Consider the following 27,594-nt stretch of genomic DNA (forward strand, 5'->3'; position numbering starts at 1 on the left):
TCTGCCTCGTGACAAGGCCGGCTTGTAATCACTTCGTAAATGGACTGTAAATATTTAGGAATTTCAGTTTTGTCTGCACTATTCTAGGCATTACTGTGTTCCTTGCTTTCCTAAACACTTTTTTCGCTATTTATAAGCATGTTTTCATATTTATAATTTATCTGCCTTAGTTAAAAAACAAAAAAAAAAATATTTACACTGTTGAAACACTAACTAATTTATATAAATTATGTGATTTATATTTATGCAAGTAGTTAGTCGCAATTAAATGATGAAATAGTTTTAGGTAAATTTAAATAAAATGCAATGAATTTAATAAAATAGTTCTAAAATATTTTTTAGATTTAGCAAAACACGTTAAACGCTGTATAACTGTATTTCTAATAGCGCAAATTTATTATGAATTGAATTATGTAAGAATTTAGTATTAACTGATTTTTTAATGCTATAAATATTTACTAAATTTTAATTTTATTATTTATTCACATTTTGCAATATTTCAATTTAAGTATTTTTTCTTTATTTTCACAATTTTTTATTGCACATTATTAAGTATGTATGTGTGTAAGTAGCGTGACAATATTGAAAATAATTAATTTATTTAATTTTGTACATAGTAAAAGTCATTTCATCACACTGTTGTTATAAGCTTATCATATTCGAAAGTCGAACTTTTCATGTGTATGTGTTAGTGAGGAATCAATTAAAATCATAATAACATGTTTCTAATAACTGCTGCGTATAAAGCAAAATATGCATGCAATAATTGAATAACTAAATAAATCAATTAATTAATGACTAATCTTGCCCAAAGAAGCAAATAAAATTTAAAGAAAAAAATATAAATATGTTTCATATGTTTTTGGTGTTTTTACGATGGTGAATGAGTGGCAGTGGAGTTGAGCTGAACATCTACTCCTCTAAGATAAACAAGTCCCTGACCGGCCTCAGGAGCTTAACCAGTGGGAGCAAAGCGGTAGTTATGACTAACATGGTCAAATATCTTGGTTCCACGCTGGATTCCACTCTGCGGTGGTAGCAGCATGTTGACCCGACTATGGTCAAAGCGACTAAAGCACTAATGGGGTACAGTCAATTAGCTGATAAATCCTGGGGTTGCAAGCCAGTCTTTCGAACAGCTTTGTAAAGCATACAGAGAGGCCGGTAGGCTGATGGGCTGTCTAGGTTTCCTTTTCCTTTACTAATTAAAACTGCCTGTTGGGCTGCTTTCTTTTCCAAATTTCTGAAAACAAGCTGGCTTTAAGACAGGTGTTAAACATACCTCTGGTGGTATGCCGTCTGGTCCAGGTGACCTATTGAGATTAAGCAAAGAAGAAGAAGCAAAGAAAGATAAACGCGAAGAGCTACATACATACGTAGTTCAATAAACAAAAAATCCATGGAGGTTCGGATACAAGATTGTAACAAGTAAACTCAATGCGAAACTCTTGATTCCAGAGTTAAGTCCGGCAAGTAGAGAGCATATGGAGAACACGCTATTCCCACCGTAAGATCTGGGAAGAAACCAGACAGAGGTTACGAGATCTAATGAAAATTGAGGAAATTAGTACGGCCGCGAGCACTTTAAAGATCAATAAAGCCCCTGATCCTGTTAAGATACCAGTGGATATGGTAAAATTCATCGTTACAGAACGCTCTCACGTCATTTTAGAATTATGCAGGAGACAGCAACTGACCCTGAGCAAAAGGTAAAGGAGACCCACAAGCATCTTTAGCATACTGTATTCTATGCATGCTAGATACAACAGAAAGCTATTAGAAAGATTATCGAAACCCCACATAAACAATGCCGGAGGTCTCTCAGAGACATGGCTTCACACCAGGCAGATCGTGGTATATATAATGTATATTACGTAGTAAAAAACGGAACATGGGCGCAGAATTTCTGGCCTCGAAGAATTCGAGCTTATAGAAGATAAGCCAAATAGCTTGATGATAGGCATCCTTGAATGCCGAGAGAGTAGAAACTGACCTGTAATAGGTCCATCTTGGAACATTTGTTCTGAAGTAATGCAAAAGCTCGCCCTGAGGAAAGAAAAAATGCATGATAGAAAGGATGACGATCCTTGTATGGTGCATTAGTGAGAAAGAAATTTAAACCGTCCTTACAGCCACCAAAACAAAAATAAAAACAAGAATTTTTATCTAATAATTAATCACAAGTTATTCGTTGAAAGATATTTTCAGTCAGTGTGCATACACACCCTGTTAAAATTAAAGCATAAAAAATTACCGACAGTCACATCAAAATGATGATTGGCATTTTCAATTATTATATTGTAACATACTATTGGAAATATAAAAAACAACCTTCCTCCACCACGCTTGTTGGCCACTTTTTTCTACTGTTTCATGCTTATGAATGGCGGAATGGAGTGTAATGAATAAACGAAAATAAGGTGTGCGAAAATGAGGAAAATAAACAAGCAAACACTTCATTTTTTGTACACACAGATTTAGCTATGGAATGGTGCTGCATTGACCTATTAACAATCGCATAGAAATGTAAATTTCACTTTTTTAAAAGTGCTGCGCAAAACAATTGAACACATTTTTGTTGTGACATTTGTTGGCCTCTTACCTGCTTTTTAGATTTTTCGGATATAGTCTTCAATTGTTGAATTGTTTTGCGGCTCTTTTCTTCTTTATCTGCTCACTACTTCATATACATATAGATTTCTTTGTTAAATTATACTTGCATGCTAACCGGAGGCATTGAGTGCAGGACGCCACTCAGGCCGGACATATAAGTACCCAGTGGCGGACATACATATGTATATATGTATGGTATATCCGCGGCAGTAACTGTAAACGACGCCCGTTCTTAATTGGAAACCTGCGTGTGACGAATGCTTCTAAATATGTATCATCCTTTTTGAGGAAGCTCTGAGGTTGCTCACCATTTGTTAGTTAGCCGCAAGCCACAAATAGGAGTAGAAGTCCGACTATTCATATTGTTAGCGCTAAAGTTTTTTTTTATAAACCTAAGCAGTTTCCGCCTTTTCTTGCAACAAGTCAGAGTGACACAAGCACTTGCAAACATATATAACAATAAAATTAAACCATTTTGAAATTACTTGAATTAAGTTCATGCTTAATTCAAAATCCCAACATTTTATTTAAAATTTTTGAATTTACCCCTGCTTTTAATGAAAGTAGACAGGAAAACACAAAACTGGCAGCAAAAATTATAACATCTGTTAAACTTTACAATTCACAATAAAAACAATATTCACAATAAGCGATCTAACCGGATACCAACTAAGCAGGTTTGATTTCTTAATCGAGTTGAATTGCAAAATACTAAATTCCGTTAAGGACAAAAACATATTCGAATTTGTTTTAGCATTTAATTCTAACTCAATACCAAATTAAACATATTGACCGTTTTTCTTTTCGGTTAGTTTGTAAGAAAAACTTCGCACTGTTTCGCTCTGACGTTGTATGCTTTAGATGCCTTTAGGCTTCTTTCATACTTAGATAGTACGTACCATAATTTGCATTTTCCAAATGAAATATTTTGAATAGCTATTCGTCTTTCGCTTCGCATTTATTTTGCTTCTAAGTGGATAATTGATTTGCATAATTATTGAAGTATTACATTATTTGAAATTTGCTATTATTTCGTTTTATTTAGAAAGGAGCTAATTATTGTAGTGTCATAATTATTTCGCGAAGTTACCTAAACTCTAATTGTTTAGAGATTTATTTTTGTGAATAGTAACATTGGTCGAAAGCTGCTTTTGCACTCACTTAAAGCACAATATTAAATATTGTATTACCCACTATTTTCCACTCTTCATAATTCACTATAAATTTAATGCGATTACATCCCTAAGTTTCGCTTTCGTTATTTGACTTTCTTTGTTACTATATCCACTACTAGTTTTGTTTATTGCTTCTTGCCAAATATCGCCTCTTTCGCTTCGTCGTACAGATCTAAGGCTAAATATTTCAAGTCTTCCATGCTTGTGGGGAATTTACTGACTGGTTCGGGCGTTACTTCATCGCCTGGTTTCACACCCTTTATAAAATTGTAAGCAATGGCATAACCTTTGCGCGCTTGTACCAGGGCATCTCGTGCAAATACTTCCGCCTGTTTAGGGTAGCAAAGTGAAGCCACTGTGCCAGCTCCTATGGTTGTGTACAACACTTTCTTAATGAAACCACCACGCGCAGCAAAAATAAAGCCCGACAAACCACCGACTGCGATAGCACCACTGCGTGGTAATATATTCTGCGGCTCATTCAAATAATCGATAGTGGATTGGGTATGCGCTTTGCCCGTTTCATAGTAGTGGTCGAAATGTGCCTTCTGCTCAGCAAGCACATTGAGACCAGACTGAATTTCCGTGCGTACAACGCGAATTCCACTTTCAATAGTTTGGCGTGTTGGCGAGTCTTTTGGTGGATGCGTTTCCTTCTTAGTACTAACAAATAAGAAATGTATTAATATATGTAAACACATTGTAGAAAACAAAACAAACCTGTGTAGTTCATGCAAGGATTGATAAAGTGGCAGATCACTTGGCTTGCACGTGAAATTGGTATTTACCTCCACATTTTCAGCTGCTTTCACTTCCGACTGCTTGACAGGCACAGCAGCCAAAAGCACAGCTGTAGCTGGTGTAGCAAATAAAACTTTTCGGAACATCTTCAACCAATTGGACTATGAAGTTAATACGCACAATTTGGCGTTAAATGCTTCTAATTAACGTAGTACGCGAACGTGGTGGTTTCTGCTTCTCCTTCTTCTCCCTTTACAGCAACCTACAAAATAAATTTTAAAACTTTTAGTTAAATATTAACCAAGTAAACGCTTTAAGTTTGTTTTACCTAGTTGCTTGACATTGCATAAGACTCGTTGTCGATTACAAAAAATGACACTTGCTTTGACAGTTTGCAAACAGCTGCTCGAATTCGCTTCGGCCTTGTACTGTCGGCCCAACGGGTGGTCCAGAAGCGTGATATAGAATATGTTCAAATGTTATCCATAATTACATATTCATATTCATATGATCGAAATTGAAATATTATAATACTAATTAGTTTTCGTATTAAGCAAAATAAATGAAATTAATATTCAATTTAATAATTGAAATCAAACGTATAAATATGTATAATATACTCATAAAAATGTGGTGTAAATCAACCAACAAATATTTGGCATAATTGCGGTAATCAACGAGTCTGTTAAGAGCTGGCCACCTTACAACCGGGCTCTTTCTTTGACATTTGTTTCGCCGCAACCGAAATTGACGTAATTTTTTGCAGTAATGTGGGTTCAAAACAAAATAATTTTAAGATTTTTTTATACTCACTGCGAAAAGGTGGTTGAAAGAAGCGCGCGATTGTGTCTATTAGCAGGTGATGGAAAAAAAGAGTAATTATTATAAAAATAAACAATTTCACGGGGGAATACGTAGTAAATGAGCAACATTAAATGACACGCAACATTAATAACTAATATGATAGATTGTAAATATTAATTTCATTGAAATGTTGGAAAAAGGCGATGTGATAAATATCTAAAAATCTTGTAAAAAAATGTGTATGGAAACAAAATCTAATAATTTCGATTTGTTAATAATGTGATTAAAAAGTGCATGGTGTGTGTTTATAGTGACACCTTTTGCTATGTGTATTGGGGCAGACACAATAACCTTCGTCAAATTAAAGTACCATTCAACAATTCACGGAATAAACGAAGTCAAGGCAGTATACGCCCCCAGAAATCTAACATAGAGGCGTCGATATTATTAGCTGCAATGCTGTACAAAGCAAAAGAAAGATAAGAACCGAATTAAGAGGCATTCAATTGAAAATCTTTAATATTCTTATCAAGCATTTAGTGTATTGCGCCAAAGCAGCAAAAATTGGAAATGGGTTCACACCTGCTCTACTTGTTTTGCTGCTCAAAGTTGAACTGCCAAGACATAAATATGTAGGCAAAAATGCAAGATGCTCATTTTGAATATAATTAAATCTTAAAAATTACAACCATTGGCGCATATTCACATCACTAGCCATTTAGTATCAACTGTGTATCTTTAGGAACACAAGAATAACCTGCGGACACATAACATTTCAACTCGGATGTTTTGTATTTATGTGTGTATAAATGCAAATGTATGGTATATGTGTAGCTAAATTACTGGTTCATTTTCTTACTTTTGGTTTAATTGGGGAATGTCGATAAACTTACGGTGAACACCTGTGGTAGCATCAATTGCCGCCGGCCTTTTTATTAAATAAATATATTTGTAGCAAATAAAACAGGTGTTCTAATGTAGAGCGTGTGTGTTTAATACTTTATATCAACAAAATTATAAATATACTTTCACACGCTTTCCGTAGATGTTGTGCTAGCCGTTTCACGTGAATACCCGCTGGCGCCGAGCTATTAGCATAGTTTTTGCAATTATGCTAGCAACTCGTAATATAAATGTTACAGGAAGTGGATACAGTATAAAAAGTTAATGCTCATTAAAAACTAATGTGGATATTAAATGTGAAGAAGTGATATAAAAAAAATTATAAAGATACAGCGCGCTAGTTTTAAGCGTGTAGCCGGTGTTACTGCATTTTATAAGTTACTGATAAAATTATCTGCGACAAACTAGTTGGGATTTAACGTCTATGCAGCGCTAATTACAAATATCTCTCCTTATGGATTTAGCAGCCAGTAGCAATTCAAGATTCAGGTTAGTAAATACATATTGTAATTATTTGTAAAAAAATATTTTATTTATAAGCGCATGCCTTTAAATATGTTATAATATATGGTAATTATTTAGAAAGTTTATAAATACATACATATGTTTGTATGTGTATGCTGACATATGTTTCATATATACATATACGGCATACATATGTAGGTACATTACTATGCAAATACATATGTGTAAAAAATTACTTTTAGACAGTAAAGTACCTCCAAACCACGCGCCAATTAAGCACTTTGTGTTCACACACATACTTACATATGTAGATATAAATAAGTTTCAGTAAATAGTTCCAAAAGTGCTTTATGCTGCCACACCTTGATAAACAATTGTGTCGCCTGAGTATATAGTATAATATATGTATGTCTGTAACTCTGTGTGTACGTAGTTACTAAGTGTACATTACGTCATGCATAGAACAAAGTTTTGCTGTAGCACATTAACCAAGCCGCAGCTGTCCATCAACAAGCCAATAGTTCGCTTTTTTTAATTTTTGATTTAATGCCTCACGTGCTTCCCTTAACAAACTGCAGCGCTAAATATTTTAGCTGCATTAAGGTGTTCAAAGTGACGAGAAAATCTTTAGTTTGTGCACGTATGTACATACATATGTATGTATGTCCACTTACATATGTAGCTATGTATTCCACAGCTAAAGATTTTTAAATGATTTTTTTACATTTTATTTTATATACTAGGAAAACATAAATAGAATTACTACAAACAACTGTGATTGTATCTAAATCTCACATGTGTGTTTTTAAATATTATATGTAAATTATAAAAATAAATGAATTAGCACTGGGAATAATGCCCTGGAAATGTGTTAGACATTTATGTTAATTGCAGCGATTCGTGTGTGGATTTTCTAATTTTATGAATTAAATAAAATCCATCGGATTTTAAAAATCCAATAGAAAATCGCGTATAAAAACAAATAAAAAGTATTAGTTCGTAGTGATCTTCAAAATAACTTAAATTGGTAGCAATTAACAATAAAAACAAAAATTCGCATGCAAATGTCATCGCAATGCAACTGTCAGTTCTTTGCCGTCATTTCATCCTCCTTTAAATAAATAAATAACAAATAGTATGAAATAATAATTGTATAAAAAAAAAAATAATGTTTTATCCGTATATTAAAAAAATCTATGGTTAAAGCGGAAATGGAAATCATGCCGTTAACTTTATTGTGTATACATTTATGAGTCAATTTGTAATTTTTATCACGCGCTAAGTCGCCAGCTATATTTTAACAAAGTTCAGTAAAATGAATAATTTTTACCACCTATGACGAGTTCGTTATGCTAATTACTCTACTGCTATATCCTCTCGGCGTGTTTAAGTGTAAGCTAAGTAACAAGAACACATACTTATAAGTTTAAATATGTGTGTTCTCATTTCTTGGCAACCAGTTTTACCACTGGCCGCTTGATAAGTTTGATAAGAACTCTTTTTCTTAACCTGATTTGATAATTGTCTTGATTGATTATACGAGTGTACATACATATGTATGTACATATTCACTAATGAATTTATACTCCATACAATCGATTGTTGTTAAGAGTTTCTGGCATTGTTAAATATTTAGACTTAAAATTCAATATAGAAACCAATCGCGAGAAATATGATAAGAACGATTTAAAACAGCAATAATTGATTTGAGAGCTTATCGGTACTGTAGTTTTTCTTTCAAGCAGTACTTATCTTAATGCTGTATTTTAAACAAAAATATTCCATTATTATTTCAAAAGATTAAAATAAAAATTTTATTAAATGTTTTTTCGAATTCTATATCCGCTATATAGTTTAATTAAATTATCTTTATTACGGCTCGCAGCATTTAGTTTAGTAATTACTTATCTAACTAGCCAAAAAATGTTATCTCATAAATGACTAACATCGTGCTTATCATTTTAACTAAAATATTTGCTTTTCTACGTAATATTAAAAAAAAGTTTATTTGTTTACTTACCGCAGCGATGTTGACGAATATGGCTTTAAACGCTCGGATAATTTCGATTATCGCAATTATGAGCAATTCATGTCCGGTTACCTGAAGACGCTCACCAAGCGTCGCATGAAATGGGAAGCTATCCTGCAACGCAACGCTGATCTCACCACAATTGATAGCAAATTAAAACGCTATATACGTAAGGGCATACCAGGTACTGTCGTCTTCAATTGAATTTTATTTATTTTTTATTAAAGAAATCCATCTCCCGCAGGTCCATTTCGTGCTGATGTTTGGATGAAAATTTCCGGCGCTGCTAAACTACAACAACGCTCACCCACATTATATCGCAATTTGCTGGGTGCACATTACGAGAAGGAAATCTGCGATTCCATAACAATTGATCTACCTCGTACATTTCCCGACAATATACACTTCGATACGAAAAAAGAGCGTCTCTTCAATATATTGGTGGCGTATGCGCACCATAACCGCGAAGTGGGCTACTGTCAGGGATTGAATTATATCGCAGGTACGGCAAATGTGAGGAAATTTATAAAAAAAAACAACAAAAGCAACAAAAAACATTAACTTCGGTTAAAACTCTTCACAAATAAAAAACGTTTTTCGAAATTAATTTTGTTCGTGCAGTTTGTATGGTAGCTATATGTTTTAGTGATCCGATCTGTATAATTTTTTCGGAGATTAAGTAGTTGCTTTGGACAACAATTCAGGCCAAATTTCATGCAGTTATCTCGTCAAATACAATAGTTTTTGATACAACGACTGAATTTTGGTCACTCAGTTTGTATGACAGCTATATGCTATAGTGGTCCGATCTAAACAATTTCTTGGGAGATTTGATTATTGTTTTAGGCAATAACTCATGTCGAATATTATGAAGATATGACTTCAAATAAAAAAGTTTTCCATACAAGCACTTAATTCCGATTCTTCAGTTTGTATGGCAGGCATATGCTATTGTGGTCCGATATCGGTTATTCCGATAAATGAGCGGCTTCTTAGGTAGAAATAAAAATGTACAAAATTTCAGTTCAATATCTCAAAAACTGGTGGATTACAGACAGAAGAAATATTTAAAATTTTTTTTTTTCGATCTTACAATAACACTAATAGACCTCTTTTACTCAAATTCTTACAATACCAAAATTTTATATTCATATGCTATCATCATTTGTTGAATGATTATAATATATTTTGAATTTTTTAATATTAATTTTTTACTCTTCCTTTAGGATTACTCCTAATAGTCACCGACGATGAAGAGAAATCATTTTGGCTACTAAAGCATATTGTCGAGAGTATTGTGCCACAATATCATACAAAAAATATGGCTAATCTACTACGCGATTTGGCAGTATTCAAAGAGATGATTATGAGAAGAGCGCCACAAGTCAATCGGCATATAGAAAATTTAGGTAAGGAATGATTATTTTATATAATTTTTGTGGCTACAATTCGTGTAGCAAAGTGTAATACTTTTGCACCAAAAAAATTAATTTCAAAATTTTCATACAGGCTTACCGTATACTGTGATAGCGAGCAAATGGTTCATTTGCATTTTCGCTGAAGTGCTTCCTGTGGAAACTGTGCTGCGCATTTGGGATTGTGTCTTCGCGGAGGGCTATAAGGTACCTTAAAAGCATATTTCATAACACAACATGCCACAAATTAATGAAATTTGTAACTCTTCTGCCCGCAGATTGTCTTCCGCGTCGCATTAGCATTATTCCTCACACATAAAACAGCAATACTCGGCTGTGATGACATCGCAGCATTAGCGAATTTATTTCGAGAAAAGATGATGCAGGGTGACATCGTCACCGACTGCCATAGTTTTATAGAAGCCATGTTTAAGATACGTTTGAAACGTAGCGAACTAGAGGCACTACGCAAAGTGTGCGTAGGACGCAATAATACCTAAAGCAACAGTAACAAAAATAGATACATGCATAGAAACCAAACTGCATTTTTATGTAGTGTATTTACCGCCAAATTTGTATAGCTAGAGAGACTGTGTTGTACTTGCGGCTCAACTTACTTAAAACACACGTGCCGCATGCATGCGTGGAAAGAAGGAAGAAGGTGTTTGCAATTTTGAAACATACATACCTTACTGCCTGCGTCACCTACAGGTCATGCTGCACTTACTAAACAAATAACACAACTACCTAAATGTGTACACACATACACATACACAACTACATACATATGAGCGTAGAGCATATTGCGTACAAATAATAGTGGAACTTCAATAGATACGACAGACTTAAATGTTTAGCAATATTAAGTGTTCAAAACAGTTAGTAAAGATGCAAATCAGTAGGAAAATTGCCTAGAGGCCACAAAGTTGGGGAATTGCTTTCAATATGAAAACTAATAATACGAAAACTAATCATGTTAGAACGAATTATGTAGCTGTAAATCGATATTAAGACATAATATGCAACCAAACTACCAAAATAATACTAGCTTATATAGAAGAAACAGAATTTAAGTTACAAATATATATATACATATACACATTTTTAGTATTTAGTGTACTATAATTATAGTAAAGTGTAAATTATGCTATTTATTCTATTTATATGTATGTATATAATATATATGCTTGTGTTAAGTTTATATGTGTGCGTGTGCTGTTAATCAGTGTTAGTGTGCTTGCGTCGGGCCTTGAGTTGCCACAATTGCTGTTTTCATATATTTTATAGCGTTATTAATTAATGATTAAGTTTCTTGCTCACATGTTGCATTATTTCTCATGCTTGTATTAGTCTTAATTAGCCAAAAAGTTACTCTACAATGGCTTTCATTCATGCTATCATTTTTATGCATCAATATAGTTGTGTTTTAAAGCTGAATAAAAGCGATACTCGTTAGTAAAATGTATTCAATAATAACTGCTTTTGTTCGCGCCCACAAAGCTAAAGAGCAAAAGTCAATTTTAAGCTGTTTTGAAAGAAAAAAATTATTAAAAATGTATTTTAGTGGTTCACGTGTGCTGCAATCAGCTGACTTGAATGCATCCCAAACTTGGTGGTTAGGTTGGGTTCAGAGCAGGCAAAATTTATAATTGGAAACATGTATTTTAGTGGCTCAAATTATTATTTTGCACTGGCAGCAACTATCTTGTATGCGTTTGGAGGTTAGGTTAGGTTTGGAGGCGCCGTAATTTCTAATTGGAATACTAGTAAGGAATTAGCAGCTGATTAGATTCGACATAATGCCGTTTGGTTAACTAATTTGGAAAAAAATCGAGATTACTTTTTATTTTTTAAGTTTGCGCACATTACGTTCGTTTTTAAAACTACAAATTAATTTTTTCTATTAATTGTTGTTTTGAAAGAAGGTTAGGAATGGCTTTATTTACAATAAATGTGACAGTTTCACTCAGTTAGGTATTCCATTATTCTTGAACCTGCAAAAAATTTTCGACTTGTTTAATATAAAATTTAAATAATTTGTTAGCAATATTATTTGTTGAAGACTGGGTCTCAAACAATGCATTAAAAATTTAATTGGCATTTAAATAACTGTTTTAGTATGTTATACAGAAAATAATAATTAAAAAGTAATTTTTATTTGAAGAATAAAATTTAAATGCCAAAAATCGCGAAAACATATAAATGAATATTAAAAATAAAGTTATTATCCCAGATATCGGTGTAAACAATAAAAAAAGTTTAATCCCAAACATCTTTGAAATAGAAAAAACAATGCGTTAAAAAATTGAAACATTGAAATAACTCTTTTTTATTATGTAATCCTGAAAATAATAATTAAAAAGTAGTTTTTCAATTTTTAATTCCAAATACCTAATTGAAAAAAAATTGTTTTAATCTCAAAAATCGCAAAATAGGTAAATAAAAATTAAAAATAAATTTATTATCCCAGATATTGGTGTAAAAAATAAAAAAGTTTAATCCTAAGCTTAAAAAATAAAACGAAAATATATTTTAATTTAAAACTTAGAATTAAATTTTTGTTTATTTTTTACACCAAACAATTTTTTTAATACCAAATATCGCAAAAAATATAAAATTAAAAATAAATTTTTAATCCAAATAGCAGAGTGAAAAACAAGAAAGTTTAATTAAAGCTTATAGTCAAATTAAAGAAATAGTATTTTTTAAAATTCATGTTTTTTCACAATTTGTTTACATACCATTTTGGTTATCTTTCGTAAAAGAAAGCTTATTTTTAAGATGATATGAAAATAGTTTAGCCCTTTTTGCCTTATTTACATTTAATCGCTTTTAATTATAGTAAGAATATGCCAATCTTTGCTTTTTTAAACCTTTTCATGCCAGCTTTTAACGAAAAAATTTCTAAGATGTTTGTGATTAAAAAAAAAAAATATTAAAAAACTCGTTTACCTAAAAATTTCTTTTAATTATTAATTGCTTCTTTCCTTTTTTAATTTTCTCAAGCCAGCTTTTAGTTTAAAAAAATATAAATTTTTTCTGTTTCCAAGATTAAAAAAAAATTTGAAATTTTTTTATCGAAAAATTGGCACTAAGAATTGAAAATAAATATTTTAACTTCAGGATCCACTGGTTTTTCAAACTAACGTGCTGGTAACTCTGATACTTTAATTAAAATTTTTGAAATAAATTTTTTTATATTTTCAAAATTTATTTTTTAAATTATGAAAATTTATTTCTTAAATCAAGATATTTGCATAAGAAAAATTTAAAAATTTATTTTAATGTCAACATTGTATTTAAAAATTGCAAATCTAATTCGGTTAAAAAATTTAAAATTAAATTTTTAGCGGCATTAGTCCCTCAAATCTAATTTTCAAACAAAATTTTTTTTTTTTAAATTTGTTACCCTGGTTAAAAAGATAATTATAAATAATTATACTCAAGCTGAGTCATTAACTAAATATTACAGAGATACTTTTAAACGAGTATGCCAGCCCAGAGTTGTAAGAAGAAAAAATTGGAAATATTTTGTTTAAGGTGAGAAAGAAAAATAACCTTCGAATTTTTTACTGCTATTTTTTCCAGTTCTAATAATTTTGTAACTATCACTCGCTGTTATTAATAGTTGTGGCGAGACAATTTACTCCTAGTTCGCTTTGTGGCAAGTATTCGAAGCAAAATTATGGCTCCTAAGCCTAAAAGTATGCAGTATTGGAGGTAGTACTTGTAAATTTTGAATTATTTCAGTATACATACATATGTAATTAATATATAATTTTCAATATAAAAGTAATTAACATAAATAATTAAAATGAAATTGCTGAATATATTGCGAAAGGAGGAGCAAAACTCTTCCAAATTTTTGTTTTTTTTTTTTTTAACTTTTTAATGCAAAAAAATATTTATGTTGCAACAAAATTTGTTAATTTTAGTTTTTTAATGTAAAATTTTTTTTGGAAATTTTTTAATGTAAAAAAATATTTTTTGTTTGAAATTTTTTAATGTAAAAAAATATTTTTTGTTTGAAATTTTTTAAAGAACATTTTCTTTTTCAATGTAAAATTTTTTTTTTGGAATTCTTTAATAGAAAAAAAATGTTTTGATATTTTTTAATGTAAAAAAATATTGATGTTGGAATAAAATTTGTTAGTTTTTGTTTTCTAATATAAACAAATTTTTTTTGGAAATTTTTAATAGGAAACAAATTTTTTTTGGAAATTCTTTAATAGAAAATTTTTTTTGGATAATTTTGTAATGTAAAAAATATTTAAGTTTGAATAAAATTTGTTAATTTTTGTTTACATATTTTTTATAATTTTAAACTTATTTATTTACTGTGTAATGCACTCATTGCATAGTTAACATTTTTTTAAATTTGTTACTTAAATACATTTTCTTTTTGAGTAAATTTTTCTAAAATTCTAAAATCAACAATTATGAAAATTTTATCAAAAAGTTCTAAAATAATAAATATTTAATAATTCCCTTTTTGTTATTTATTTAATTTACTTTGTGCTACATAACCTACAATAGTGTAATTTTCGCAAACAAATTATTTGGATTTTCTAAAATAAAAATCGAAGAAAATTTTTAAAAATATTTAAACCTTGATAAAAAGATTTGCATTCACTATAGAATAGTACAAGTAGTAAGATTTGTATTAAGAAAGCCAAATTTATGTTAGATCGAAGAGCAAAGGCATAAAACAACAAATGTTCAAAAATATATTAAAAAGGAACAACAATAAAAATAATAGCAATAAATGTGTAAATGTGTGTTTAAAAAATTAGTGTTTTTAGCAGCGCTTCCTCACATATACACTGAAAAAAATAATACATGCAATAGTTTTGATAGAATATTTTACACACAGAAAACGCATACATACTCAATTCTCAACGAACAAATCAAAACGAAAACAGGTTTTAATACACACACACATACACAATTGTTTTGTTAAATATATTTATACATACAAGTTGAAGTGAATAAAATACACTAATATTTGGATGAAGTAAAAAAAAAAAACAACTTTTAAATTATTTTTTAAAACACAAATGCTTGGACAAAAATATTTATATATAAAGCAGGAATTTCAATTATTTTTCTTGTAATTTATTTTATTTTATTTTTATGTAGAATTGTCTAATACTTTACTTTGTTATTTGAAGATTATCTCTTTCATATGTTGGTCGGGGTTATGTCTCAGAAGGTCCATCCGTTGAGTCTAATTTCGGCCTCTCTATTTTTCCGTCTGCAAATACGTCTTGCTTCCCTCGTCAGCTCTTGGTATCTATCCCGTACCGCACGTGTTGTGGTCGATTGTAACTTGGCGAGGTAGGCAGTCTGTTTTCTTTCCAATGCGACACAGCACTCCCTTCCCTACCGGCTGTTCTTTTGGATTTTCTAAAAACCAATGGTTTCGTTTGGCTGCAACAAGATAGTGGACCGAGTCCATGTTAGGCCCATCCTGCCGTTAAAGTCGCCAAGCACGATTTTAACATTCACATCGTCCTCTTCATCCACCGTTCATCCACCGGGGTTAATGCTAGTACTGGGTGACGGAGTCTTTCGCCCACCACGAATCCCACACCAAATTTGCCATCTTTTATACGGACATTGTAGTAAATGCCGCAAAGCCTTACTCACCTCGTCTAGCGTTGATGTCAGCCTTTACTCTAATGAGGATATCAACCAGCTGGCCAGCGGCATCTTCCCAATTAAAGGACCGGATCGGACATTCCAGGTGTATGGCTTCAAATCATATTCCTTAACACATTTGCAGGTGTCGTCATCAAAAGAGAGGTCACTTATCAGAGGCTGTTGTTTTGTTTTCATTGGTAGGGTTTTTTACGTGGTGGGTCCCAAACCCACCCACACAACCCTGGGAAGGTATGCCTTCTTACTTTACCTCGCCTTCAAACGAATGTTTTTTGGTTACCCAGGCTATAGTGAATGCAAAGACCGGAAGTCGTGAGCTCTCCTCATTTGCGTGAACTTCTACACATGACTCCATTCTTCAAAAAATTATTTACAGAAGATTTTCGTAATAAAGTTGAACGATTTCCATGATGAAATGCCAAACAATATTGAACAAAAATAAAATGATAGCTTGACATGACTTACGCGTCATCTGTCAAAAATTCGATTGAAAAAAGTACCCCTATTTGGATCACCCGTCATATCCGAAAGTGCTTAAACTCTATTTACATTCGATTCCTTGCTTAAATACAGAATATATATGGATCCGACATAAATGCAAAGGTTCACATACGACTAAGAGATTTTTATGTTGTTTTTGTTGCTGTTGCAGCGGTTATCTAATCCTCGCTTGGAAAGTAAGGTTCAAGTTGGTTGTCATCGAAGTCAGCTGACGGCAGGCCCAGGAAAAGAGCTGTTTTGACAGGGTCGAATCATAAAGAGAAAGGTGTTAGAAAAGTTCGTTTATTCATGCAAATCGGTGTCGATTCTCGATAAGTAAGAGTTTATCTTTCAACTGTATCCAGAACGAAGCTGCGTAAGAATCGCTTTAGACTCTCGTGGCAACTCGAGCTCTTCATCTGCAATGGGTGGTGGTTTGACTCCAAATACGCTATCCACTGAGTGAGCGTTGGTAAAGATGTTCATAGTGAATGGCGGCTAGTGCGTGCCTGAGATGAGTTGCGTCCAAAATCCGGTCGGGCGTACTAATCGATGTCCTCGAAGTACTCAAAGAAGGAGGTCTAGATGTTATGGGGAGGTGGCTCTGCTGCCAGTATAAGACTTCAAGGATGGTTTATGAGTAAAAGTCTCAGCAGAAACTCCTTGGAAAGAAGTTCGTTATGCTTGTTAACCGGAAGCATATGGGCCGTGAAAGTGTTCGACCGGAGACATCAAACGGCATTCCGTGATAGTCCGGCGTGCTGTGTTCTGACACATCTGAAGCAGTTCGCCTGTGTTTCACCACATCCAGAATAACATATCGGTTTGGCGTAGTTTAGGACCAGCTGGCCTTGTATGTCAACAACAACACTTCTTTGTCTTTTCCGCAGTAACAGCCAGCTACCGACTTGAGGATTTTGTTGTGGCTTTGTACTTTTGGAGTTATAGCAGTTGTATGAGGAATGAAGGTGCACAAACTATCAAATCTTTTACCTAAAATCTTAAGATTATTGACAGTCGGAATTTGAGCGCTATTGACTGTAATGTTAACAACCAGTCTGTATTCCTTCATCCAGCTCGTAATTAGTACAATTCCCAAGACAGCCGCTTCTATGTTACCGGAGTTGGCCCGGATTTTAAACGGCCAAGGGCTGTTATTTCGGCAAACTAACCCTGCTTGGATCTGTTTGGATCGGTGAGTTTTCGGAGGTTTTTATCAAGACAGTTGGTTGTGTTGACGCTCCAATAAGTGACTCTAAGTATGCATTGCGAATTCATCATGTGTTAAACCTACACTTTCAGAACTCTCCAGGTTTTTATTCTAAATATGTTTCCTGAAGGATACCATAATTTTCGACGAACTCCAAGAAACTTTCATACGGTCAAAAATTCACAGTTCTATTCAAGCCCTTTATCAATCAAACTAGTTAATCACGGTAGAACTGCCATCATAAATAGTTAACTCAGTTCAAATATATTTTATTTGCTTTGGCAGGGGAATAAATACTTAAATTTTACAAATAATACTAAATTGTTATATTTTTTCTTAATTTAAGCTTAAATTAATTCAGAAAAAGGAAGACAGTTGCACTAAAGTAGTATCACAACAAAATTAAAAGATATGCTTCTAAACTCCTAGAAACTAGTCCTCGAAGTCGTTTGTCTATGGACCACAATGTGCACCGCACATTGGTTCCGAGGATAATGCCAGTGTGGTAAGTAGAGTTCGGCGGCCTGGATGTACGCCCAGATTTTCCCAGTTGATCCAAGAAAGCCGTGCCGTCAGATCTGTGAAAAGAAATGTGTGCAATGAGAACAGAGTGAATGTAATACTGATTACAAATATATTCCTTGAATGCTTTATTTATAGACAGAACATTAAATAAGCTTTCGAAGTCGGTGGTTAACCCGAAAGCACAAGCGAATAAGAAGTAAGAAATGCAATTCCCAAACTTAAAGGTCATATAAAAGATTGCTCACCGATGGCTCTGTCTTCAGTTTTCAATATCTATGAGTTAATAAATCCATCTGTCAGGAGCGCAACATGGTTAAGAATTTCGCTGGTGGGGCCTTCCTTGGTATTGAGAGAGCTTTCAAGAACTTCTGTGCGACAGAGTGAGTGAAACGGAATGGAGCAACGCATGCGTTCGGCGAAATGTGAGTACTGGAACCCCACAAGGTGGAGCTCTCTGTCCTCTTCTATGGATCCTGGTCGTTAACGACCTGCTTAAAAAAATTCGTTGCTGCCGGGTAATTGCCTATGCAGACGATGTAGCACTTATAATCAAAGGAAGGTTCCTGAGCACCGTGTACGTGTTGATGCAGCGGAATCTCATCGTCGTGACAAATTGGGCGGTCGGAATTGGTCTCACCATCAACCCAAGTAAAACTGAGATGTTTTTATTTGCTAGAAGATATAAGATCCCAGTGGCACCGCTGCCGCATATGGAAGACATCCGTTTGCAACCGGCGGATACAGTGTAATATCTAGGGCTCGTCTTGAATAGGAAGCCTTCATGGAAGCCGAATACCGAGAAGAGGACAAAAAAAATATCGATTGGCTTATACTGTAGAGGAGCCGTTGGCAAAAGGTGCGGTCTCGCACCGAAAGCGGTACTCGGGCTCTACGACAGCATAGTAAAGCCCATTATGTTCTGAAGTCTTTATGTGATGGAGGGCTTTCGAAAAGACTGCACTCGCAAATAAACTAGAGAGTGTTCAACGCTCATCAGCATGTGTGGTGCACTAAGGTCTATTCCAACCATGTCACTTAACGTCATCTTGCACATAGTGCCCGTGGACATCGGCGGAAGGTGTATGGCTGCGAAAGTTGCAATCAGATTCAGAGAATCTAGGTTCTTAAAAGAACACGTATGTGAACATTCGGATATCCTCACACATTTTGACTTCATACCGAATCACTTGGATCATGGAGTAGTCAAAACGAACTCTGACGGCTCGTTCTATGCCCATATACCGACGAGAGAGTTGTGGTTCGGAAGAAGCCATTGGAGAAGAGAGTCAGTGAGCTTCTTTACGCATTGATGGAGGGGTCTCTATCAACTCCATTTTTAGACTTCCTGGCTATTGCAATGTCTTTCAAGCTGAGGTTGCAGCCGTTAAAGTAGCAGTAGATCTGCTGCTCCGGAGTGCAACCTCCATCAGAGAAGTGACCATTCCGTCAGATAGCACAGCGGTGATGAGTAATAGCCTTGAACTCATTTACAGTGCGGTCAGGGTTAATTGAGGAGTGCCTAATTTCACTATCACTAATAGCATAGAGTAGCTTTGTGATAAGACTGGCATGCGTGTGGGGCCATAGCGGAATCGGAGAAAATTGCAAAGCTGATGTGCTAGCAAGAAAATGCACCTTAGAACCGCTATCGGTAGAAAGGGAACGAGTCGGTGCTCCCGTATCCTCTTGTGTTCTACCGAAATCGATCGTAGGAAATCTAGTGATCCCTTTGGCCTCAGTAAGGCTAGCTCCTCACTAGTTGTTGTGGTTTTAACAGGCCCTTGTCTTATTGGCGTTTATGCTGTAAGGTTGGGGATCATACCGGACGCCTTCTGTATGGACAGAAGATGAGGTGGAAACAAGCGCATACCTTCGGACATCCCACCGAACTGACGGGAGTGGAAATGTGGGAATTAAACGCCTGTGCAAATTTGTATTGGCTACATGAGCCGGAGTTCGGCGAAAAATTTAAAATGAATATTTCAACTAGTACTACATCAAAATGTGAAAATCCACAAATAAGTTTTAGATCATGGCTGCGTTAAAAAATCACGCGATCACTCTGCGATCATATCAGATTTATGAGACCCAGCCAATAAATTCGTTATTTGTCCGACTTAACCGGACAGTGACTTCCTTAGCTGAAGTACATGTGCAATAGAGCTCTTGATTCGTTATCCAGCTTGAGGTCTATAGAGGATTTAACGACTTATAAAGTTAGATTTGCTCAGTTCTACTTTTTTACTAGTTATTAAACTTTAGCTTAAAATTAACAAGTAGTACCACGCAGCCTGTCACAGAACTATAACAGACACTTATACACCGAAGCCCAAACTTTCATCTGTTAAAAAACAAAAATATAATAAACAAATTTTTATTAAAACTCACCACTTGTGTTCCAGTTGGCACGATCTGCCTTAATCTCGCCACGCAAGCATTTCTCCACATAGGTGAGTGGATCGTAGTCGGTCTGAAGAACCTCACGCAGCAATGAAATATAGGCGATGGCCAAGCGTAGAGTGTCGATTTTGCTTAAACGCTTCTCATAAGGAAAGGTGGGAACATGAACACGCAGCTCATCGAAGGCTGAATTGATGCTACTGCAGAAGTCAAGCAACGAATGGAAGGAAGCGCAGCCAAAAAACAGATATTTCGAGGATGAAATAAGAAGAAAAAGTTTTGAAATTTAGTAAAACGTGAGAATAAAGCGTTTATGTAGAAATAACACTAAAAAGTTCAACTAAAACTTAATGTGTGCAAAAAAGTATATTTTTTTTCAAGTTTAATCTACTGATCGGTGGTATAGGTCTGTTATATAGATGTAAGTATGTCTAACTTGATTGAATTTTTGGAGTAAAAAAAGAAAATAGACCATTTAGTGTACCCAGTTGGTGCCGACCTCTGGATGCGTTTCCTCTCGCGCACGTTCGCCTGTTGCCGCTGCAGCTTGTAAGGAGTCGAGCCCGCTGCAGCAGCTGCGGCAGCCGCTGCATTCACCGTCCCGGCATTGCCATAACCCACACTGCTGCTGCTCGCATTCGGACTATTGCAATGCATGGATGAACTACCACCACCGCCACCAGCGCCACAGCCCGTGGATGAGCTCGCCGTGACAAGCGACATTCCTGTTGAAGAATCCAGTAGGTTCTCTATAAATGGAATGTACATCGAATGACAAAAAGTCACACGTAATATTAGTCAATCATCGTACCCGTATGTTGTAAGTATTGTTGTTGCATCTGACGCAGACTACTTGTGCTCATACGCAGGCTACTGCCGCCACCGCCAAGGCCACCCGCTGCGGCGGTTACGTGATGCGCTGCACCGGCATAAACGCACGACGGCAAATCGTTGATCATGTCATCGTCGAAATTATGAAACGACAGGTGGCTGTAATAGGAGAGGCAGTGGGTGTAAAGTTTATATTTAAATATGTTGAATATCAAGTAACAAGCGATTTCTATCAATCAATAAATCTAAAGTATAAGCTAGGAGGTGTGTCACTGGTTTTTAGGTCACTAACTTTTTGCCTCCTCTAATCCAAGATAAGTTAAACATCTTGAAATATTCCAGCAATCCCATGCGAAATGAAAACGTTGAATTTTTAAAGGTACGAAATCACGAAAGTCTATTCTGAAAACGATCTGTGGGATGTTAAGGTGATAGCCCCTACAATATTACTAAGCTCCCTTTTGCCTAGAAGTAGAAGCTTATCGGTCGCTCTACCATCAACACTACTCCAAAGTAATTTTGAGGCATGATCCGTGTTGCTAGTGTTTCAAGACCCTTAAAGGATTTGAGTGGTCTAGTGCAGCTTTGGGGAATTGTTCTTCCAGCTGGTTCAGAGCGAGCCAGCTCGTTTGCCTATTCCATTTCTTCTATTCCTATATAAAAGTAAACCTAGATGCTTATAATTTACCTACAGAGAGTCTAGTAATTGACTGTTTTTATAATCTAACGCAGTGAGAGTATTACCACAGGTCGTCATAAGCTATTTACTAGAAGGTTATAGACTTTTGCCCACAAATTCGGCCTGAAAGACTAAACTGTAGTCATTTAGTTTGAAGTCGCCTTCTTTGTATGGATTTCTTCAGAGCGGCGGAGACCGATGAATTGCCGGCCGAGCTATTTAGAAACGGCGGCGATGAACTGTTAAGGAACATGCATCAGCTTCTTTGTAGAATATGGGCTGACGAAAGCATGCCGGACGATTAAAATATATGTAAGCGTGTTCTGCCCAATTCCACAAAAAAGGAGACCCCACAATCTGCGCGAACTGCCGTGGGATGAACGTGGCTTAAGGCCTGGAAAATCAACAACTGACCAGATGATCATCAAAGGCCAAATCTTGGAAAAGCGCGAAAAGCAGCTGCTTTTATGCGTCTGTCTGAATTGGTATCCTATGGCTGCAGAGCTTAATCGAGCAGGTACAATCTTTTATAAGAGTGTACAGCTGTTGGTATACGCCGCTGATATTGATATCATTGAATTCTACAACCGCGCAGTTAGTTCGGCTTTCTCCAGATGGGATTGGGATTCGAAGTAAATGGGTTATATCTCCATCAAACAAACAGTCGTCGCATTCGCACGTCACTGTCGACAGTCATAACTTCGAAGTCATAGATAACTTCGCCTATCGTGGAACCAGTATAAACAGCATCAACAATGTCAGCCTCAAAATCCAACGCAAAATATCTCTTGCCAACAGGTGCTACTTCGGACTGAGCAGGCAATTGAGAAGTTAACTGCTCTCGACGAACAAATACCAAACTTTAGAAGTCACTCATTACTCCCGTTCTGTTATATATATGGTGCAGCTGATGAGTCGACGTTACGAGTTTTTGAGATAAAGCTTTTGCGGAAGATTTATGGTCCTTTGCGCATTGTCCACGTCGAATACCGCATTCGATGGAACGATGAGTTGTACGAGTTATACGACGACATTGACAAAGTTCAGAGAATCAAGAGATAACGACTACTCTGCCTAGGTCATGTTGTCCGGATGGAACAGAACACTCCGGCAATGAAGGTTTTAGTTTCAGTAACCGCCGGTGAAAGCAAGAGGAAGACCACCATTCCGTTGGCGATATTAGGTGGAGAAAGACCTGGCTTCGCTTGGTATCTCGAATTTGCGCCAAAGTTCGAGAAGAAGAAACTACTGGCGCGTTGGGCTATAACCGCGTATGCGGTGTCACCGCCAGTAAGTAAGAAGAAGAAACATCCATAGAATGTTGCATCAAAATAAACATATGTGTGGACGATACAGCGATGCTTAAGTGGTTGAACGTCTCAGTTTATAATTTACTTAACTAAAATTTGGAAACCAAACGTTCGATCTGATTTCGTTACTCTATATGTACGCTGATCCATATGGCATAATTAAGACTGACATTTTTTTAAGTCGGTAAGGTAAGTTATCTGGAGTGTTTTCGTCCTCCACTCCGTTGGAAGGACCAAGTGGAGAAGCACCTGGCTTCGCTTGGAATATCCAATTGGCGCCACGTAGCGAAAAGGAGAAACGACTGACGCGCTGTTGTTAACTCGGCTATAATCGCGTAAGCGGTGTCTACGCCAATTAAGAAGAAGAAGAAGGTAAGTTATCTGCATATAAGTTTTTTCAGCTTGAGACCCCAATAAGATCATAGCCGGTCTTGTTATTTGTTTTGGTTTATGAAAAATATTATACAGTTTTTTTATAAATATTTTGTTGCCCTTGTGTATTCAATACATTTTTCCCCACAATAACTATCATAAACTATATTTAAATATTTTTTTACAAAGAACTTATGCAATTATTAACCTTATTGGCGGCGAGGACGAAGAATCGGGTAATTGATTTCTTGACATTTTTTATTTTATTGCTTAATTGTTATTAATTTCAATTTGTTTATAACAAATTATTTATTTTTTGCTTATAATAAATTTATATTTTTAGTTTTGCACATGAACTTCAAATCACTTATTAATAAGCAAATTGCTCTTATCAAATTTAGTTCTTGTCAGCACCGCAGCACACTGCCCAACCGCACTTCAATGAAAATTTTCACAATTAATTCACATCCTGCCAGCACAAATCCTTTTATACACCAATTGGTCCAACTGGAGTGCGGCAATTTGACATTGTGGAATTCCAAGCAGCGCACCGAAATCAAATAGAAATCTCAGCATTTGAAAGAGCTGATCTCTTTAAAGGGACACTGGCAGAGCAACCCTTAGCTATAAATGCCAGTGTGTTGGCGTTGCATACTATTTTTACACACTTACACACAGGCTTAACAGTATGTGGTTTGATGCACTAAAGAGGCGGAGCTAAAGCGGGATACTGGGTGCTCTTGTTTAGCAGGGTTTTCTGCTACACTTATAGAAAATAGCTGAGAAATTTGGAATGAAAAAATAATATAATAAATAATAAAAATAATATAAAAAATAAAATTAATAAATCAAAATAAAGGGTGATCTACTTTGAGATTCTCTACTTTTTTAAAGAAAAAAACACGGAAACTCCAAATTTAACGGGGAATGTTTATTAGCATTCAAAAGAACATTCTTTAGCATTTATTTTTTGAGGAGTATATCTTTCGAATTTTGACCGCGGTTATGTCTCAGATGGTCCATCCGTTGAGTCCAATTTTCCATGACTCTTTCGAGCATTTCGACTGGTAACTGGCGAAAGTCATAAGTGATGTTTTGCTCAAAGACCTGAATCGAAGCGGGATTGTCTGCATAGACTTTAGACTTTACATCTCCCCACAGGCAAAAGTCCAACGGTGTGATATCACAAGATCTTGGCAGCCAACCGACCAGCCCAAAACGTGAAATTATTGATCACCGAAGTGTTTTCTCAATAAACCCATTAATTGATGCAATGTGTGGGAAGTGGCGCTGACTTGTTGAAACCAAATGTCGACCAGATCACGAGCTTCAATTTCAGGCATCAAATAGTCGTTTATCATAGCGCGATAGCGGTCGCCATTGACGGTTAAGTTCTCACCGGCATCATTTTTGAAGCAATATGGACCGATGTTTCCACCGACTCACAAACCACAGCAAACCGTTTTTTTTCTGGATGAAATGGCAGCTCTTGAATCTCTTCAGGTTGCTCTTCTTCCCAAATGTGGCAATTTTGCTTGCTTACATACCCACTGAGCCAGTAATGGGCCTCATCGCTGAACAAAATATGGTTCAAAAATGTCGGATCTTTTTGCACTTTTTCAAGAGCCCATAGAGCGAAGCGATGTCGTTTGGGAAGGGCAAGTGGCTTCAGTTCTTGCCAAAACTGAATTTTATATGCTTTCAATTTAAGATTTCGACGTAAAATGTGCCAAATCGTACCAAACGTGTGTCCGAGTTGCTGCGAACGGCGCCGAATCGACTCTCCACGGTCTTCGTGTATACTCTCAGCCACGGCTGCTATATAACATGACAAAAAATAACATGACAACTGGACAGGACTCACGCGTGATCTGTTAAAAGTAGGCTATTAAAAAAGTACATCTACTTGGACTACCCGTTACAATGACCAGTCTTCAGATCGTGATTTTGCTTTCGAAAGTAATAGGCGTGCGTATTGCCGATGAGATTTGAATGTTCCTGTGCCGACTTTTGCTGCTTCTTAAAAGAATTACTTAGGGTTACTGCTTCTACAAACGGTTTTACGTATCGTTGTTGTTGTTGAATCGCTATTATAAATTCTCCTACTAATTTTTGGGAACAATACCGAGTAGAAATTTCACAGTCGTTGGACGGATTTAAAATCTGGCCTCCTCGGTTACGTAGACAAGCCCGTCTTGCAAATCAGGATCGTTGTCTAGATTTGCCTCTTGCTCTCTCTTCAGATAGCATGAGTGATCGGGTCTATTATTTTTGGTTAGATCGAATCAAATACTCCGACCGAAACGAAAATATTTGTAGATTTATTGAATATAACTTAATTTATAGTGTAACCATAAATGATTCGAAGATGGATAGTCATGTACTCACTGAAACTGGCCACCTATTTAACTGCATGTACATTCGAGTTAAAAATTATCCTAAATGAGATATAGTGATTTTGCTGTTGCTGTTTCTTACCTGTTTGTGACAGTTCAACTTCATTCACAGCATGTGGCGGCCATGTTTGTTTACTCCTTCTACTTCGCCCATCAGTGCTTCCTGTGGCTGCGAAGCTGTGGGGAATCCAACAACAGCGTGAAGTTATATTCAGTGGGAGGAGTTTCGAGTAGTGACAGAAAGGACGAAATAAAGAGAGAGGAAGAAAGAGAAACAAGTAATATTGTATGTGGGTGGAAGCTGCAATATGAAATTGTAGGAACTGCAGTAGATTGGAAATAAATAGAAGGTAATATGATATCATTATAGTGGTTATCGAATATAAAAGTGAAGACAAAGTGCTGGTCATAGTAAACACCTGTTTACAAATATACTATTACATATGGAAATACGATAATGATGTAATTCAAAAAGGATAAAAATAATTCATATACCGTAATTCGTCTACCATATATATGCATATATATATCAGAGGTTTTGAGTGAAGTGAATATTGTTCTTTGAAGGGAAAAACATACAGTTAAAGCAAAAATCTGACGCGTTTCCGGACACTGCCCCAGGAAAATCAACCATCAAGGATTAGTAATGCTCAGTTTGGACGTGGTAGCACGGAAGACGGTGAACGCAGTGGACGCCTAAAAGAGGTTGTTACGGAAGGAAACATCAAAAAAGTCCACAAAATAAATTTGGATGACCGTAATTCGGAGTTGTTCGAGATAGCAGGCGCTCTAAAGATATCAACTGAAAGATTTGAAAGCAAAGAGAATTGATGATGAATCAAAGCAGTGTTTGGAGATGTTCAGGCGAAATAAAATCGAGTTTTATCGTCGCTATGTGACAATGTATGAAACATTGCTCTATCATTTCATTACGAAGTCCAATAGACAGTCATCCGAGTGGACTGCATTTGAATCCGATCCAAAGTTGTCAAATGCAATAGTCGGCCGGCAAGATTATGGCGATCAGTTTGAAAAAGGAAGGACCATCAACACCGACTATAACATAGCGTTAGTGTACCGCTGGAAGGACGAAATCGCCGAAAAATTGCCGCATTTGCAGAAAACGAAAGTGCTTTTTCTCCGGCTCACAAGTCAGTAAAAGTCCATGAATTGGGCTTCAAGTTGTTTCCGCATCCAACTGAGGCCTATTTTGAAGAACAAGTAGTACTACAAAAGTGATGTCGACAAGTTGAAGTGTAGCTATAATCAGTGTATCACCCTTGAAGGGAACTACATATGTTGATTAATAAAAACGGATTTTGTCAACAAATCTGTTTAACTATGCTAGGCCGGAGACTTTCAATTGACCTGTTCGAATTAAAAAGCCACAGGGAGTAATACCCCTACATGGTACTTGAATTCGATCTCAGCTTTGACCGGTAAGTTTCCGAGCGTCGTTACGCCGTCCATTATACGCTCGGACTCGACTTGTACTCCCTTATTGGACATAAATATGCCTTGATTACTAAGAGCAAGAACTAAAAAAAAAACAATATGATGTATAGGGTAGTCCAAAAAATCTTTT

General features: G+C 35.5%; 3 protein-coding genes across 7 annotated transcripts; 1 reads left to right on the plus strand and 2 right to left on the minus strand.

Annotated features, from left to right (window-relative positions):
• Positions 1-3,546: 3,546 nt before the first annotated feature.
• LOC120775392 lies at positions 3,547-4,936 on the minus strand. 2 transcript variants are annotated; one of them, XM_040105556.1, is made up of 3 exons: positions 4,858-4,936; positions 4,509-4,791; positions 3,547-4,451 (listed from the first exon to the last, which is right to left on the minus strand). In XM_040105556.1, the coding sequence occupies exons 2-3, from the start codon at positions 4,673-4,675 to the stop codon at positions 3,914-3,916; spliced, it is 705 nt and encodes a 234-aa protein (XP_039961490.1). In that variant the 5' UTR covers positions 4,676-4,791; positions 4,858-4,936; the 3' UTR covers positions 3,547-3,913. The 2 variants fall into 2 exon arrangements, with proteins under 2 accessions (XP_039961490.1, XP_039961498.1); XM_040105564.1 differs by lacking the exon at positions 4,858-4,936 and having other exon boundaries at positions 4,509-4,730; positions 4,769-4,791.
• Positions 4,937-5,345: 409 nt separating this feature from the next.
• On the plus strand, positions 5,346-11,669 carry LOC120775376 (growth hormone-regulated TBC protein 1-A). 2 transcript variants are annotated; one of them, XM_040105540.1, is made up of 7 exons: positions 5,346-5,388; positions 6,379-6,725; positions 8,727-8,914; positions 8,975-9,232; positions 9,957-10,139; positions 10,240-10,352; positions 10,424-11,669. In XM_040105540.1, exons 2-7 carry the CDS (start codon positions 6,691-6,693, stop codon positions 10,643-10,645), a joined length of 999 nt encoding a protein of 332 aa, XP_039961474.1. In that variant the 5' UTR covers positions 5,346-5,388; positions 6,379-6,690; the 3' UTR covers positions 10,646-11,669. The 2 variants fall into 2 exon arrangements, with proteins under 2 accessions (XP_039961474.1, XP_039961479.1); XM_040105545.1 differs by having other exon boundaries at positions 5,359-5,572.
• A 5,639-nt stretch (positions 11,670-17,308) lies between these two features.
• Positions 17,309-24,136, minus strand: LOC120779033 (protein dimmed). 3 transcript variants are annotated; one of them, XM_040111159.1, is made up of 5 exons: positions 23,822-24,136; positions 21,233-21,411; positions 20,894-21,170; positions 20,410-20,621; positions 17,309-18,074 (listed from the first exon to the last, which is right to left on the minus strand). In XM_040111159.1, the coding sequence occupies exons 1-5, from the start codon at positions 23,866-23,868 to the stop codon at positions 17,950-17,952; spliced, it is 840 nt and encodes a 279-aa protein (XP_039967093.1). In that variant the 5' UTR covers positions 23,869-24,136; the 3' UTR covers positions 17,309-17,949. The 3 variants fall into 3 exon arrangements, with proteins under 3 accessions (XP_039967093.1, XP_039967101.1, XP_039967110.1); XM_040111167.1 differs by having other exon boundaries at positions 20,906-21,170; positions 23,822-24,135; XM_040111176.1 differs by having other exon boundaries at positions 20,921-21,170; positions 23,822-24,133.
• Between the last annotated feature and the right edge of the window lie 3,458 nt (positions 24,137-27,594).

The sequence above is a fragment of the Bactrocera tryoni genome, chromosome 1, assembly GCF_016617805.1.
Source record: "Bactrocera tryoni isolate S06 chromosome 1, CSIRO_BtryS06_freeze2, whole genome shotgun sequence".
NCBI classification, from domain to species: Eukaryota; Metazoa; Arthropoda; class Insecta; order Diptera; family Tephritidae; genus Bactrocera; species Bactrocera tryoni.

Excerpts from the sequence above, each read along its gene's own strand:
- LOC120779033 (XM_040111159.1), bottom strand. The coding sequence starts at position 23,868 with ATGTCAAGAAATCAATTACCCGATTCTTCGTCCTCGCCGCCAATAAG. Across the intron at positions 21,412-23,821 it reads TCGTCCTCGCCGCCAATAAG|CCACCTGTCGTTTCATAATT; the intron begins GTTAATAATTGC and ends CTCCTATTACAG. Across the intron at positions 20,622-20,893 it reads CCAACTGGGTACACTAAATG|TAGCATCAATTCAGCCTTCG; the intron begins GTCTATTTTCTT and ends TGACTTCTGCAG.
- LOC120775392 (XM_040105556.1), bottom strand. The coding sequence starts at position 4,675 with ATGTTCCGAAAAGTTTTATTTGCTACACCAGCTACAGCTGTGCTTTTG. Across the intron at positions 4,452-4,508 it reads TCCTTGCATGAACTACACAG|TACTAAGAAGGAAACGCATC; the intron begins GTTTGTTTTGTT and ends CTTATTTGTTAG.
- LOC120775376 (XM_040105540.1), top strand. The coding sequence starts at position 6,691 with ATGGATTTAGCAGCCAGTAGCAATTCAAGATTCAG. Across the intron at positions 8,915-8,974 it reads TATACGTAAGGGCATACCAG|GTCCATTTCGTGCTGATGTT; the intron begins GTACTGTCGTCT and ends CATCTCCCGCAG. Across the intron at positions 10,353-10,423 it reads TCTTCGCGGAGGGCTATAAG|ATTGTCTTCCGCGTCGCATT; the intron begins GTACCTTAAAAG and ends TTCTGCCCGCAG.